The 14,025-nt window shown below is 29.3% G+C and overlaps 2 protein-coding genes across 2 annotated transcripts; both read left to right on the plus strand.

The window, feature by feature from the left end:
* The first annotated feature begins 7,270 nt into the window (after positions 1-7,270).
* LOC141707059 (putative small nuclear ribonucleoprotein F) lies at positions 7,271-9,543 on the plus strand. The gene is made up of 5 exons (XM_074510028.1): positions 7,271-7,416; positions 8,609-8,696; positions 8,822-8,859; positions 8,997-9,061; positions 9,239-9,543. The coding sequence occupies exons 1-5, from the start codon at positions 7,411-7,413 to the stop codon at positions 9,306-9,308; spliced, it is 267 nt and encodes an 88-aa protein (XP_074366129.1). The 5' UTR covers positions 7,271-7,410; the 3' UTR covers positions 9,309-9,543.
* A 647-nt stretch (positions 9,544-10,190) lies between these two features.
* On the plus strand, positions 10,191-13,443 carry LOC141707058 (vesicle-associated protein 4-1-like). The gene is made up of 7 exons (XM_074510027.1): positions 10,191-10,663; positions 11,298-11,368; positions 11,982-12,063; positions 12,205-12,320; positions 12,650-12,727; positions 12,859-12,978; positions 13,094-13,443. Exons 1-7 carry the CDS (start codon positions 10,396-10,398, stop codon positions 13,151-13,153), a joined length of 795 nt encoding a protein of 264 aa, XP_074366128.1. The 5' UTR covers positions 10,191-10,395; the 3' UTR covers positions 13,154-13,443.
* The last annotated feature ends 582 nt before the right edge of the window (positions 13,444-14,025 follow it).

Consider the following 14,025-nt stretch of genomic DNA (forward strand, 5'->3'; position numbering starts at 1 on the left):
CTAACTCAGTTTTTAGAGATTTATTCAATTTCAGCAATTCATCTCTAACATAAAAAGTATCATCTCTCTCTCTTTCTGAGTTTGATGGAACATAACTAACTCCTTTTCTAAATAATCAATCATTTTCTTAAAAGCAAGATTTTCTGAAGTTAATCTTTCACATGTTAAAGTTTGATCTCTGTAGATAATAAACATGGTTTTAAGATATAATCTCAACTCAGTAATATCATAAGTATGAAAGACATAAGTTGTTTGAGGTACCTTTAACTCAGCAGTTTCAGGGCTGCCATCAGCATTTGCGATCAAGGCATAGTTCACCTCATCTTCAGAATCTGAAGTGTCTGTCCAGATTTTCTTCTTTGTGACAAGTGCCTTGCCTTTGTCACTCTTTCCTTTCTTGCAGTCAGGAGATATGTGGCCTCTTTCACCACAATTGTAGCATTTGACATTTGAGTAATCTTCTCTGTCATACTTTCCTCCTCTGCCTTCAGATTTTCTGAATCCCTTCTTATCAGAAATTCAACCTTTCTTGAAAAACTTCTTTCCCCTTCTGAATTTCCTGTAGGCTATCTTTGTGATACCCTTCACCATAAGAGCACACAATTTCATCATCTCTTCATCAACATCTACTTCAGGTAAACTTTCAGTTTCTGAATCATCATCATCAGAACTTGATAATTATGAATCAGACTTTGTGATGAGAGCTTTTCCTTTGCCTTTCTTTGAGACAACTACTTTGGGGAATTCCTCCTCAGCCTTAAGAGCGGATGTTCTTGACTTTCTCCCTTGTCTCTTGCTTCTTTGATCCATCTCAAGTTCATAAGTCTTGAGCATACCATAAATTTCATCAAGAGTAGTTTCATCAAGAGCATAATTTTCTCTTATAATAGTAGCCTTCAAATCCCAACTTTCAGGAAGAGCTAAAAGGAATTTTAGATTTGAATCTTCAAGATCATATTCCTTGTCCACCAGTGACTGATCATTCAAGAGTTTGACAAACCTGTCATATAAGTCATTTAATGACTCATCACTTTTTGAGTCAAAGTGCTCATTCTCTTGAGTGAGTATAGTCCTCCTGTTCTTCTTGATTGCATCAGTTCCCTGGCATCTTGTCTCCAAAGTATCACATATCTCCTTTGCAGTCTTGCAGTGAATTACCCTATTTGACATGACATTATTAATGGCACTATGCATCAAATGCCTTACCTTTGCATCCTTGGCAATAGATGAGATATCTTCAGCTGTATACTCACTTTTCTCCTTTGGTACGGTCTTTGCTGGCTGGTCTGCAACTACAACAGAGAGCTTGGTTGGCTTATGTGGTTCTTCATTAATTCTGTCAGGGTATTCTGGATCTGTAACTTCCAGAAACATAGCCATCTTCACTTTCCATATGGGATACTCAGAAGGTCTCAACATGGGAACCCTAATAGTCTCATATCGACTGTGGATTTGAGTCTTTAGAGTTTCTTTAGTTTTGGCGGGCTTGGTTGGATTTTCTGCTTCTTCAGACATGATTGTTTTGGATCTTTACTGTATGTGTGTTAACAGATAGGCTCTGATACCACTTGTTAGGTCACACAACACTGTATAAGGGGGTTGAATACATTGTAGAATACAATCAAATTGATTTAGATTACAAGTAACAGTAAACAGATGTATTCGATATAATAAATTCTGTTACAATGGAACTGTCCTCTCTCAGTGATGAACAAATATCACGAGAGTTGCTAGATTACAATGTATGATCTTCTCGATAATGATAACACATATAATGTAAACCTATGCTGTGTTTATATGGTACACAGTTACAAGATAACTTCTAATTGATATGGAATATAATTCTGTCTCCTAAAATATATCAATCAGACATCTTATATAATTTTTCAAGTCCTCTAACTCTTTCTTTGCATATTTTCTTCTTGTATTAGTCTCGATCTTCTACTGTTAATCAGCTTCCTTCCTTAACTGTATGTCCTCCCTTACTTAAGTTCTGATATGACCTTAAGTCCTGATATGACATTAAGTCCTGACTTCCAGTAAGTACTGATTCCAGTAAGAACTGATATTTTCTGTTTGTTAAGATCTGAAAACTAAACATGAAACATATTAGACATGACATCTCAAATATATCCAACATATCATTTTTTAAATATATTTGTATTAAACATTTTTTATTGAATTAATGAAGTTGACATGTTGGGGTGTCAACCATTATAGTGGTTTTTAAAAAAAGGGTGCTAAAACTGATATGGAAGAGAGAAAATTTAATTTTTAATTATGTGGAGAAGTTGGCACCAAGTTCCTATCATTGAAGTTGCTCTTAGTGAACCAAATAAGTTGGTTATAATGATCACATACACGTCATCACGTTTTCTAGTTCGGTTGAAAGATCAAATTAACATAGCATTATTATCGATTACTAAAATAGCGCAAAAATGCCTACCAACCAGTATTATAGAGATATTAATATACTGACTAATTTTTATGAAAAATCTTAACAATTTTTAAATTAAACGATGCTTGCCTAATGATATACTGTTAGTTAATAATTAGGGGCATCTCTTGTAAACAATACTTCCTCTGTCCCTTCTAATAATTTTATGCATGTTAAGAAATTTTAATGTTATGTTTATTTTTCGTCTTACCCATGATCAAAGCACTAATTTAAAGATAGAGTAAAAAATCATCATTTGAAAATGACAAATAAATGAAAATATTAGCGAATGATAGTAAGTAGAATAAATAAATTTGTAATGAATTTAAAAATGAATATAAATTGGAACATATATTCTTTTTTAAAAAAACAACTACAGATAAACCTTGATAAATTAATACTCGATAAATTAATAACTTCATTAAATTAATAATTTCTTGTAACCCCGAGCCGGACCCTTTATGCTAAATTAATAATTCGCTAAATATATAAGATAGTATTTTTTTATTATTACATATAAGTCCCATATAATATATAAATTAATAATTACATATTACATCAAAATTATAGATTTATATGATGCACTTTTATAATAAGGCTCAATTGTAACTTTTCTTTTTAAAATTGATGTCGTATACTATCTTTCTTAATGCATTATGGAGCTCTAGTGTGCTATGTTCATGTTACAAGAGTAAATTACGTAATGTAATTGTTACTTTAAGACATCTTCTCGTGAGACTGACTCCAACTATGACCAAGACTGGTTTAGAAAAGATAACCATTTGAGAACTTTAGGACATTAAGTAATCTAATTAAATAAGTTAATCCTTTTAATTTACTTAAATTCATAAATATTTCTTAATATTATTTTAAGTATTCAATAGATGAAAATAAATTATTATTCTGAGAATTGTATATGTTATAAAATTTTAAATAATATATCTCGATATATTAATATTTTGATTAATTAATAATTTTTCATGGTCCCAAAGATATTAATTTATCAAGGTTTTACCGTAAATAGGAACGGGAAGTAATTAATAATTTTAATTTTTTAAAAATATGAACATCATTTGATAATTAACTCTTTAGGTAAAGATTTGCACAATTTTCATTAAATAATATTCATTAATCGTCTTTAATCTTTATTATTATATCCTATATATAATTGTAGTAAATGAGATAAAATGGTATGATTTGGTAATGAGTGCTAATATTGTAATTAGAGATTGGTGATTACTTTGAAAAAATACAAAGCCAAGAAAAAGGTGATGTGCCTAGTATGAGTTATAAACCTAATACTGATATGATGATGATGATCATAATAATAATAATAATAATAATAATAATAATAATAATAATAATAATTTTAATAATTTTAAGTCTTTTTAAATATTTGATCAGGGCTAATATTGTAACAAGAGATTGGTGATTACTAAAAAATACAAAGCCACTTATCATGATATATATGTTGATAAACCTAAACCTAATATGAAAATAATAATAATAATAATAATAATTTTAAGTCTTTTTAAATGTATGACGAGTTATTACTCATAATTTGAGAATAACTTTGCAAAATCATTAATATTCTTAATAATAGAACTATTACAATTAAAAATTGAAATACAAATTTAATAAAATACTATATATTATATTTATTTCATTTATTTTAATATTTTATACTTAATAATCTGTATAACAAATACAATAGGTAATTAATTAATAAATTAAAATATAATTACACATTCTTAAATGATATAAAATAATATTAAAAGTATTAAATATGTAATACAAGTAACATTTATCTTCATAAAAATAAAACTAAGTAAGATTTAACAAATCATTGGTTAATCGGGTTAAAGTATATCATTTTTTTTTTTAAAATAGAATGTGTAAGTTTAATTAAAAATATCTATAAATAGATAATTTTTATTTTATAAAATAAGAAACACATTTAGATTATATTTAGGTATAAATTACAAGCGTTTTGTTTCATTTAAGGATTGTCTTCTAAAAATTTTAGAGTATATGAATTTTATAAAACATAAAAACTAGAAAAAAAATATAATAATAATCATATAAAACTGTTACAATTCATAATTGAAAAAACAAACTAATAAAATAAATTTGAAATTACTATCATAAAAAATGTAAAGTACTTTTTTTTTCAAAATCATTACCACAACAGAAAAATTATAAAATATTGTAACGTACCAACAAGTTGAAAATCCCAAACAATTTTTCAATTTTTGATCGAACCCCACAAGATTAAGAATATATATATATATATATATATATATAACACGTAAACATATTATGTGAACTATAATTATACATTCTTAATTGATTTAATATAATATTAAAAGTATTATATTATATATATAATAAAAGCAATAATTTGATTTAAAATATTATAAATAGATTATTTTATTTTTTTATTAAATAAAGTGCACATTTAAACTATATTTAGGTATAAGTAATACAGTGTTTTGTTTTATTTTGTAAAAATAGAAAATTATAGTTTGTCTTTGAAAACATTTAGAACACATAAATCTTATAAAACTTAAAAATAAGGAAGATATATAATAATAAAAATATATTACAATTCAAAATTTAAATATAAATCTAATAAAATACATTATGAATAATATTTTATTTATTTATTTATTATTATTGTATTACATAATAAGTAATTAATTAAAAAATTGAATTATAATTATATATACTTAAATACTATAAATAATAACAAAAGTGTTATATATTTAATACAAGTAACAATTATCTTAATAAAATAAATATAAGTAACAATCAACAAATTATTTGTTAATGTATTATCATTTTCTTAAAAAATTGAAATAGGTAAGTTTGATTAAAAATATTTTTGAATAGATAATTTTATACATTTATATTGTATTTAAGGATAAATATTATATGTGTTTTGCTTAATTTAATAAAATGAAAAATTACGGACTTTTAAAAATTTTAGCGCACAAGAATTCTATAAAAAATAAAAATGAGGAAGAAATATAATAATAATAATAGTAGTAATAATAATAATAATAAATTATTAAAATTCAAAATTGAAATACAAATCTTATAAAATATATTTGAAAGTACTATGAAAAGTAGGTGTAAAATATTTTTTTTCAAAATTATTAGTAGAACCGAAAAATTATAAAATATTATTACAAACGCGTTAAAATGCAAATCCCAAACAACTTTACAATTCATGATTAAACTTCATAAGATTAAGGGAAAAAATAAAAATAAGATAAAAATGATTACATAACCATATTATGTGATATGATTAAAATATTCTCTTTACAAATTTATAATATGAAAAAAAATCAAATAATGAACGAAATAAAATAAATTATAATAAATATGTTATACTTTACGTTATTAATGTCAAATATAAAAATACAATAATATGTTCATCATATAAATAAAGTTATTTGAATAACAAAAATAATAGTAATTTTGATAAAAGATATTAATATTAAGAAGTAAATAAGGCAACTCATTTTGTCAAAAAAAATCTTAGATAAAAAATGGTTATAGTTTGATCCTCATTACTATAATATTGTAATTAGGATTTAGTGATCGGGACTAATATTATAATTAGTAATTAATCATTAAAATATAATATTATTATCGAAAGTCACACATCACCCCTATGTAAGCATGATCACAAGTTATTAGAATAAAAAAATAATAGTACTATCAAAAAATAAATAATCCAGCTCATTTTGTCAAAAAATAATTATCATTCAAAAAATTATTTATAAATTTTCATGTGCATGGTACAGGTGTAAATTTATACTATTAAATAATGAAAGCATTTACTATATATTTGGTTATGAATGTTATAAATTCTATAAATAATAAATTTTGAAAAAAATATAATAATTATAAAAATTAATACAACTTAAAATAAAATACAATTTTAACAAAATGAAAAACATATTGCAAAGTATTTTTTTTTAAATGTTATTACGAAAACTGAGAATTTATAAAATATTATTAAAAACACACTTGAAAAAAGTAGTAAGGTACAAACTACAACCAACATTTCAATTCGTGATCAAACTCCTTTTTATGTGTCACAATCAAATATAAAATGTAATAACAACTAAATGAATAAGTTTGAAAAATAAATATGTACAAACATATACTACATGTTTTTTTTGAAAATGATATACTCCAGTTATTAGAATGTTAAAATATTTAAGAATAATTATGTATAATTATGAAATACATTTATACATATTAGTAACACTTTAAAAGCCATAATATTATTTTAAAATTATTAATATATTATACAAAGGTTATCCTTATGAAATATAAAATTATAATAATAACAAAATATATAAGTACAAAATACTTAAGAAATATAAAAATTTAAGGAATAAAATTTTTATATTAAAATTTAGTAAAGTAAAGAATAATTATTGATTTCCAAGTTTTTATAAAATATAGTTAGTGTTCTAAAAATCCCCAATTTTTAAAAAAATCCCCATTACTGATTCGATTTTTGAAATCCGATTTATTTTTATGAATTTTTCTTTATTGCTGTATATATAATTATTTATTAAAATTAAAATATTATATTAATTTAAAAATGAATAATTATAGAAATGATGATATAATAAATATATATTTGTTAATAAATAACTAATATAATCATAATAATATATTAAATATAATTTAATATTATAATATATCCGATTTTTATTCCAATTATTTCCCGATTTTCAATTAATTTTAAATCAGTAACACGATTCCCGATTTTTACACATAGTTTGATCTTCCACGATTCCCGATTTTAAAGTTAGTAGTTATAATATATAGAGAGAGAATACGTACGCGCTCCCTTTTGTACTTGACCCCCAAATTAAAAGTCACAAGAGCGCTTGATTTGCAAAACCCTAAACCCCAAAAAGCTCGAGACCACATTCTCAACATCTCCGATGGCTGTAAGTATACATACATATATATATTGATTTTTCTTTTTTGATTTTGCATTCTACAGTTCTAAACTAATAATTGATTGTAATTCAATTCTTGTGTTGCGCATCTGTTATTTGGTTTTTTATGGCGCTCTTATCCAGATTTTGTACCCATGGTTTAATAATTGTGTTTATTTATATTAAATGTAATTGAATCTTGAAATACATGTACATAGTTTTAATTTTATTCTGCCTAGTTACAAGTTCAAGTTCGTAAGTATTAGATTTTAGATGGATTTCAGTTTTTTTTTTTAAATAATGATTGCGGAGCTTGAATTGCTTATGTATCTGGAGAATTATACTACTACAAGCTGACAGAAGACATTATGTGTAGGGGAATGTTAGTTATTTGGATAGTGCAGTATCCTTCCTTACAAAATTTAGGAGCTTGAAAAATGTTGCAAGACGTGCCTTTTAAGATAATGTACCTTCTTGTTAGTGTTGTTTTACGATTTACGGTACCGGAGCGGAGTATGACCTTGCCTTTTCATATTTATAATAAAGAGATTTTTATTATATGTAACTCAAAACTGTTTATATATACCTTTTAGAAATGTGCCTTTTGCTCAATTGTATATCTAAATTATGCCAGCGTTATGGGGTGTTGAGTTGGATGTCCTCAACAGGGAGCAAGTATTATATGTAAACAGATTCGTTTGACTTGCCGGACCAGGGACATGGTGATCATAATATCTCTTTTTGGCCCAACTGGCTGCGTTCTGCAGGAATGAGCGAAATAAAGTTTTTTTTTATAAACTTAAACTGATGACCACTTTGGCATAACAATTGACTCGAGGAATAATGTTACTTTTAACAAATATGTATACCGCGTTGAATACATGAACAGTCTAATGACTTTTACAAAATAAATAGCGTTGCTATGCATTGCATTTGTGTGGCATCATCAAACACATACCTGTAACCGGTTTTCGTGTAGTTCTATGCTTTATAGGTTCGTTACTTCCGAACTCATATAGTCCTATGCTGAACTGCATCATTACTTGTAATCACCATTGTATTTTTGATCATCCAGACCTGAACCTTGTAGTCATTTCATGCCCAAGAGCATAATTGAGTTAAATCGGTTGTGTGTGCCTGATTATGGATATGCAGTATATTCTATTTCACAAACAATAGTTTTTAATAGAACTTTTTGCAGACTGTACCAGTTAATCCGAAACCATTCTTGAACAATTTGACTGGAAAGCATGTCATAGTCAAACTCAAGTGGGGAATGGAATACAAAGGTACTGGCTTAGTAATTAGCATCGGTTTATTTTAATTCCATTACAGATCTTCTTACAGACAACTAAGTTCTTCCCCTTCCAAAATAGACCTGAAGACTAAATATTTGTAATTTTTTTTTTTGCAGGATTTCTCGTCTCTGTGGATTCATACATGAACTTGCAGGTAAAAATATGCTTCAACACATTAAGTTCACACCCGATTTTATTTTTGGACTTGTTTTCTCTACATTAAGGTTGTTTTTAGCTCTCTGTTTAGGAGACTTGCTTTGATATTACTGATGCCATTTTAATATGTTGCAGCTTGCAAACTCTGAAGAATACATCGATGGGCAGTTTACAGGAAACCTCGGAGAGATACTGATCAGGTACCGGATTAGTCTTTTGCTCTATAGTATAGTTTAATAATATCTTTTTTTGTTACTTGATAATAAAGAAGCTTGTCGAAGCGTGAAGAAGGAAGGGTTTGTTTAATTTGTTAAACTGGACTCTCCGTTTTCTATATAATTTAATTTAATATTGAATTATTCATCTTCATTTTGTAGGTGCAATAATGTTCTGTATATGCGCGGGGTGCCGGAGGATGAGGACCTAGAAGATGCAGATCGTGACTAGAAGTTAACTTTTATGTATTTCTGTGACAAATCAACTTGTACTTGAGAGTGCTTGGGGTTTAAATTGTGTTAACAAGATTTTGTACTTGCAATTGTTAGACAACATTTGGTGGTTATTGTGTTCTGTAATTTTAGGCTATAATAGCTACTCAGTTGTATTATTTATTTTGCTCTGGTGGCTGTCTGGTCGCCCCTTGAGGACCATTACTTTTTTAGTCATGCTCCGTATTAATGTCGTTCGTCGGCTGAAATTACTTTCTAGTGCACCAGTCATCTAGGGTCATTGACATGGAGAGAGTATATAATATGTGCTATCATAATATCGGTGAAGATTTAATATAGTGTCTTGATTTCTGTTGGCAGAACTCTCTCCATGTTCATGGCATTTGTATGTGTTCCATAACAAGCTCTTTTATGTTAAACCCAAACCTGACCCTTAAACCTTCCACCATGCGAAACCCTGGAATATAGAAAGAGAAAGACAACGCCAAGTGCAGAGCTTTTCATGGCCTGCTTATTGCTAGATCTTCATAGTCCAGTGCTTTTAGAGTTAAGAGTGAAGAGTTGATTGGCACTCCTTGAAGGCCTGACCTTTTATCAAGGGCACTTCAGTAAGAAGCCAAATTGAATTTTGTCCAATGTGCAGCAGGCTTCAAATGGCTTTTATTTACTTGTTTGTTGTTTTGGAGTTTATAAAGGGTTTTGCAGTTTGCCCATAGACAAAGGCTCATGGATTCAAACTAGATGACACTCATTCAACCCCTGTACTGAACAAAAGTTGTCATATCTTGAAAAAACAATAGGAAAGTGACTGCACAAAATTACATGTCGGATGTCAGTTTGTACCCTACCATTTCTTCTGCTACGTTTTGACCTACAGGCTCTTGAGTCTTGATATTCTCATTCAGCAGAGAGAGAGAGAGAGTGATGTAATCATTTTATTTCCTCACTGTGTTCTTAATAAAAATAGCTACACTATATTATCTTGTATATGAGCTGTCAGTCTCTGTTCAGTTACTAGTTTACAAGTAGCAAACCACTTAATGAGTAAGAGTTGGTTGCCGGAATATTGAAGCATTCATAAAACAATGACTGGAGGTTTTTGCAATGTTAAACTAGAACCTGATGATGAAAAAGTGTGGAGCATTTGCAGAATGCCGTTTTGGAACTCTTCCACCATATCCTCTTCTACATCTTCTGATGTTGATAATAATAACATGCATCACCAATCGCAGTTGGGTGTCGATTCATCTTCTACTCATCATTCATCCAGTTCACTTTCATCTTTAGCAATGTCTCTTTTCCCCAGCAAGCGCAGGCTCTCTCTTGATCCTACAAACAAGCTCTTTTTCCCCTGTATGGTTTCTCTCTCTTTGAGTTGGTTTCTGTTATTACTTTTTGAATTTGTGGTTATTGTCTTAATAATTTTATATTTTCATAAATTCTGAAATTTTATTGTTCTTCATTGAGCTCGTCTGTGCTTGGAACTTAAATACATGACTAAGTTTCTGTGGAGAAGCGTGTTAGATGAACAAATGGTAACGAAGTTTTTCTTCTGTGAACATGGTCAATCTTATCCGGGAAAATAAAGGCGTTCGTCAACAACTCTATTCAGTTGTAGTATTCTGAAGAAACTTTTAGAAACAAGTAATGCAGAACACAACATAAACAATAATGAGGAACAAGTTGGTTTCCTAGTTCTCCAATTAGAACTTCTGACTATATAAATGAGTTAACTAGAATGGATTATTTGGTTCATTAATTTAGAGTCTACAAATTGTCTGATATCTGCAGTTATTGTGCTCAAGTCATGTTTAACATTTTTTAATATCTTCAGTTATATAATCTTCCTGAATCAGGTAGGTTTAACAAGTATAATTTGACCTAAGTATGTTCTTCTGGTATATACATTGATGGAAAGTTTGTATATGCTATCTTTATGTGAAGTTCTTATTAGTGTGCCTCACATATGAACTTTGTTTTACTCTAGATGAGCCTGGTAAACAAGCGAGGAGTGCTATTAGGATTGAAAACATTAGCAAGACCAATGTAGCTTTCAAGGTAAGGGTCTGATCCAAATGCTCCGTTCATGACTTGATGTATTTCTTTCTTTTTCCCTTGTGTTCATATGAACATATTTATTAGTTTATCATTTGTTACTAAGATTTGAAACTCTTCTTTTTCTTTTTCCTGTTTAGTTGTAATCCAAAATTCATTTGTCAAATAGAGCATTTATGTTTTTTTTTAATTGTGGAAATAACAGTGAAACACACAGGTATGCAATCTTCCAACTATATGAAGATTATTTAGCACTGAATTACAACTTTTGCTCCTAAACTAATCTGTGTGTGTAATAGGGAAAGGAGGGTGTAGGAATAATAGTTAAACAAGGTAAATATCACTTGTAGATTGCACAAGTGGTAAAATTTTGATCATACAAATCGAGCAGACAATTTACTCGTTCTTGATAAACTGTAAATTATAAAACTATGTGTACTCAAAATTTCAGATTTCGAGCTGTACCATGCAATGCACAGTTATTTTTAGTGTAAATTGGATGTCTTGTGTCAAACTTGGCTTGCACTGCTACTACATCTTCTGCTGCAACTCTATTTCTTGTTAAACCCAGAGTTATGTTTATATTGGTTTTTATTGCTGAATCTGGTTGATTTAGTTCCAAACAACTGCACCAAAAAGTTGTTACATGCGTCCTCCTGGAGGAATACTTGCTCCTGGTGAAAGTCTTCTTGCAACCGGTAATATCTTCATTCTTGTTTTTCTAGTTCATCGACACTTACTTTCAATACATATGATCACTAGGATTTATTTAAAATTTACAATTGGCATGTAATCGGGATTTTTGTATCATTGTTTGTTTTGTTTGATGTTCAATGCAGTGTTCAAATTTGTGGAGCCTCCGGAGAAAGGTGGAAAATTGGGTCGGAAGAGCAGGGTCAAGTTTAAGATCATGAGCTTGAAAGTGGAAGTAGAAGTGGATTACATACCAGAGTTGGTAAATTGTGTCCAAAACTTTGTCACTAGTATTTACTTCCATCTGATGAACCTATCCAAAGCTGCAACCATGATCTTATGCTCAACTTTCTAAAATTTGATGCATGCACTTAGTGACCTGAACATGTCTTAGGTTTTATTATTTAAATTGTTGATTTACCATAATCTTGTACCGTAACTATGGCTATAAGCAATCAGATGGTAATGCAGGGACCAGTCTATTCTAAATTAGTGACTATCTGTAAATATGAAGTTCTATATTTAAAATTCACTTTAAGAGAGAGTACTTTTAATTTTAGGGATTACAGAATTCTGTTTTACAATTCACAGTTTGAAGAACAAAAGGACCAGGTGTTAGTTGAGCAAATTTTGCAAGTTGTTTTCCTCGATGCAGAAGGCCATTCTAGGGTAAGTAGCCTCAAGTAGCACCATTTTAGCAACTCCCACATGTAACCATATGGGACTGCTCTCAATTTTCCTCTCTCTTCCTTGCTCTTTTTGGGTGACTTACTACATTTTGTTGTTCTGATCTTTTAAAGGAGTTGGAGAAAGTGAATCGTCGACTGGTTGAAGCTGAGGCTGAGCTGGAGACACATAAAAATCATCCAGAAGACTCAGGGCCACGGATTGTGGGAGAAGGACTAATTATAGATGAATGGGTGAGGACTTTAAAATATGATCCACATTTTTAAATCACATAAGGCGACTACCAACTGCTAACTACCTGCATTTTCTGTTACATACTAATGCAATTCTTTGCATCTGCTTCTGTAGAAAGAGAGGAGGGAAAGATATCTTGCTCGCCAGCAGGTTGAGGGTGTCGAATTGGTGTAAGAGGGCAGTGTTCGGGTTTTCTTTCTTTCAGAGACCTGAGCAGAATCTGTATGCAGAAATTTGTGTCAGTTATAGAACATACGCAGCCACCAAACTTCTTTAAATGGAAAAATCCGCGATTTGTCTGAATGTAGGCATGCATTTGATTTCATCTCCTACGCTTTCATTTGTAATGGGAGCACCAGAATTTGCTTTACCTGAGAAGTGTTCTTTTTATAAAACTGTTAGTCCTTTATTTTTATTTTTGATAAAGTAGCTAGTTCCTTCTTCAGTAATACGAAACTTAAGATTCTGCAGTATTTACAATTTATTTCAATTTTTTATATATATATTTAAGAGCTTATATAACTGGAGATGCCCTTAGGCTTTGATGCCATCATGCCAATGAGTTGATAAGAAGCCCAGACAAAGTTGACGCGTTTGTAACGCGGTCATTATACTTTGCTTATATTTATTCATTCTCTTGAATCACTGTTATTTGTTTATTCTCATTGGAGCTTACTGAACAAACAAGTGCAAACAAATATAACCATCATGCCTTGTCTTAGTTTTCTCCCATCCTGTTATACTTTAAAGGAGTTTCCCAGATTACATCTCAAATTATTCCCTCAAACTCATCGTTGTTTACAGATATTCTTCGTATATTGTCTCATATATATATACCTATTAAAATAAGCATCCTGCAGAAACAGCTAGAAATGGCAAAAACAGTGATGATACTCGTCAACTTTGTTCAATTCTTATCGATTTTTCTCTTAATCGTCTCAATCGCGGAAGGTGGCAGCATTAGTCCCGGCAGTAAGTAACTTTTCAGACTCCTGCACACACATATTTGTTCATGTGATTAAGTGATACATAGTTTCTGCTGTTCT

Source organism: Apium graveolens, chromosome 2, assembly GCF_009905375.1.
Source record: "Apium graveolens cultivar Ventura chromosome 2, ASM990537v1, whole genome shotgun sequence".
In the NCBI taxonomy this organism is placed as follows: Eukaryota; Viridiplantae; Streptophyta; class Magnoliopsida; order Apiales; family Apiaceae; genus Apium; species Apium graveolens.

Coding starts and splice junctions, on each gene's coding strand:
- LOC141707058 (XM_074510027.1), top strand. CDS start 10,396: ATGACTGGAGGTTTTTGCAATGTTAAACTAGAACCTGATGATGAAAAA. Junction 11,369..11,981: donor AGACCAATGTAGCTTTCAAG/GTAAGGGTCTGA, acceptor TGGTTGATTTAG/TTCCAAACAACTGCACCAAA. Junction 12,979..13,093: donor GACTAATTATAGATGAATGG/GTGAGGACTTTA, acceptor CTGCTTCTGTAG/AAAGAGAGGAGGGAAAGATA.
- LOC141707059 (XM_074510028.1), top strand. Junction 8,697..8,821: donor GTGGGGAATGGAATACAAAG/GTACTGGCTTAG, acceptor TTTTTTTTGCAG/GATTTCTCGTCTCTGTGGAT. Junction 9,062..9,238: donor CTCGGAGAGATACTGATCAG/GTACCGGATTAG, acceptor TTCATTTTGTAG/GTGCAATAATGTTCTGTATA.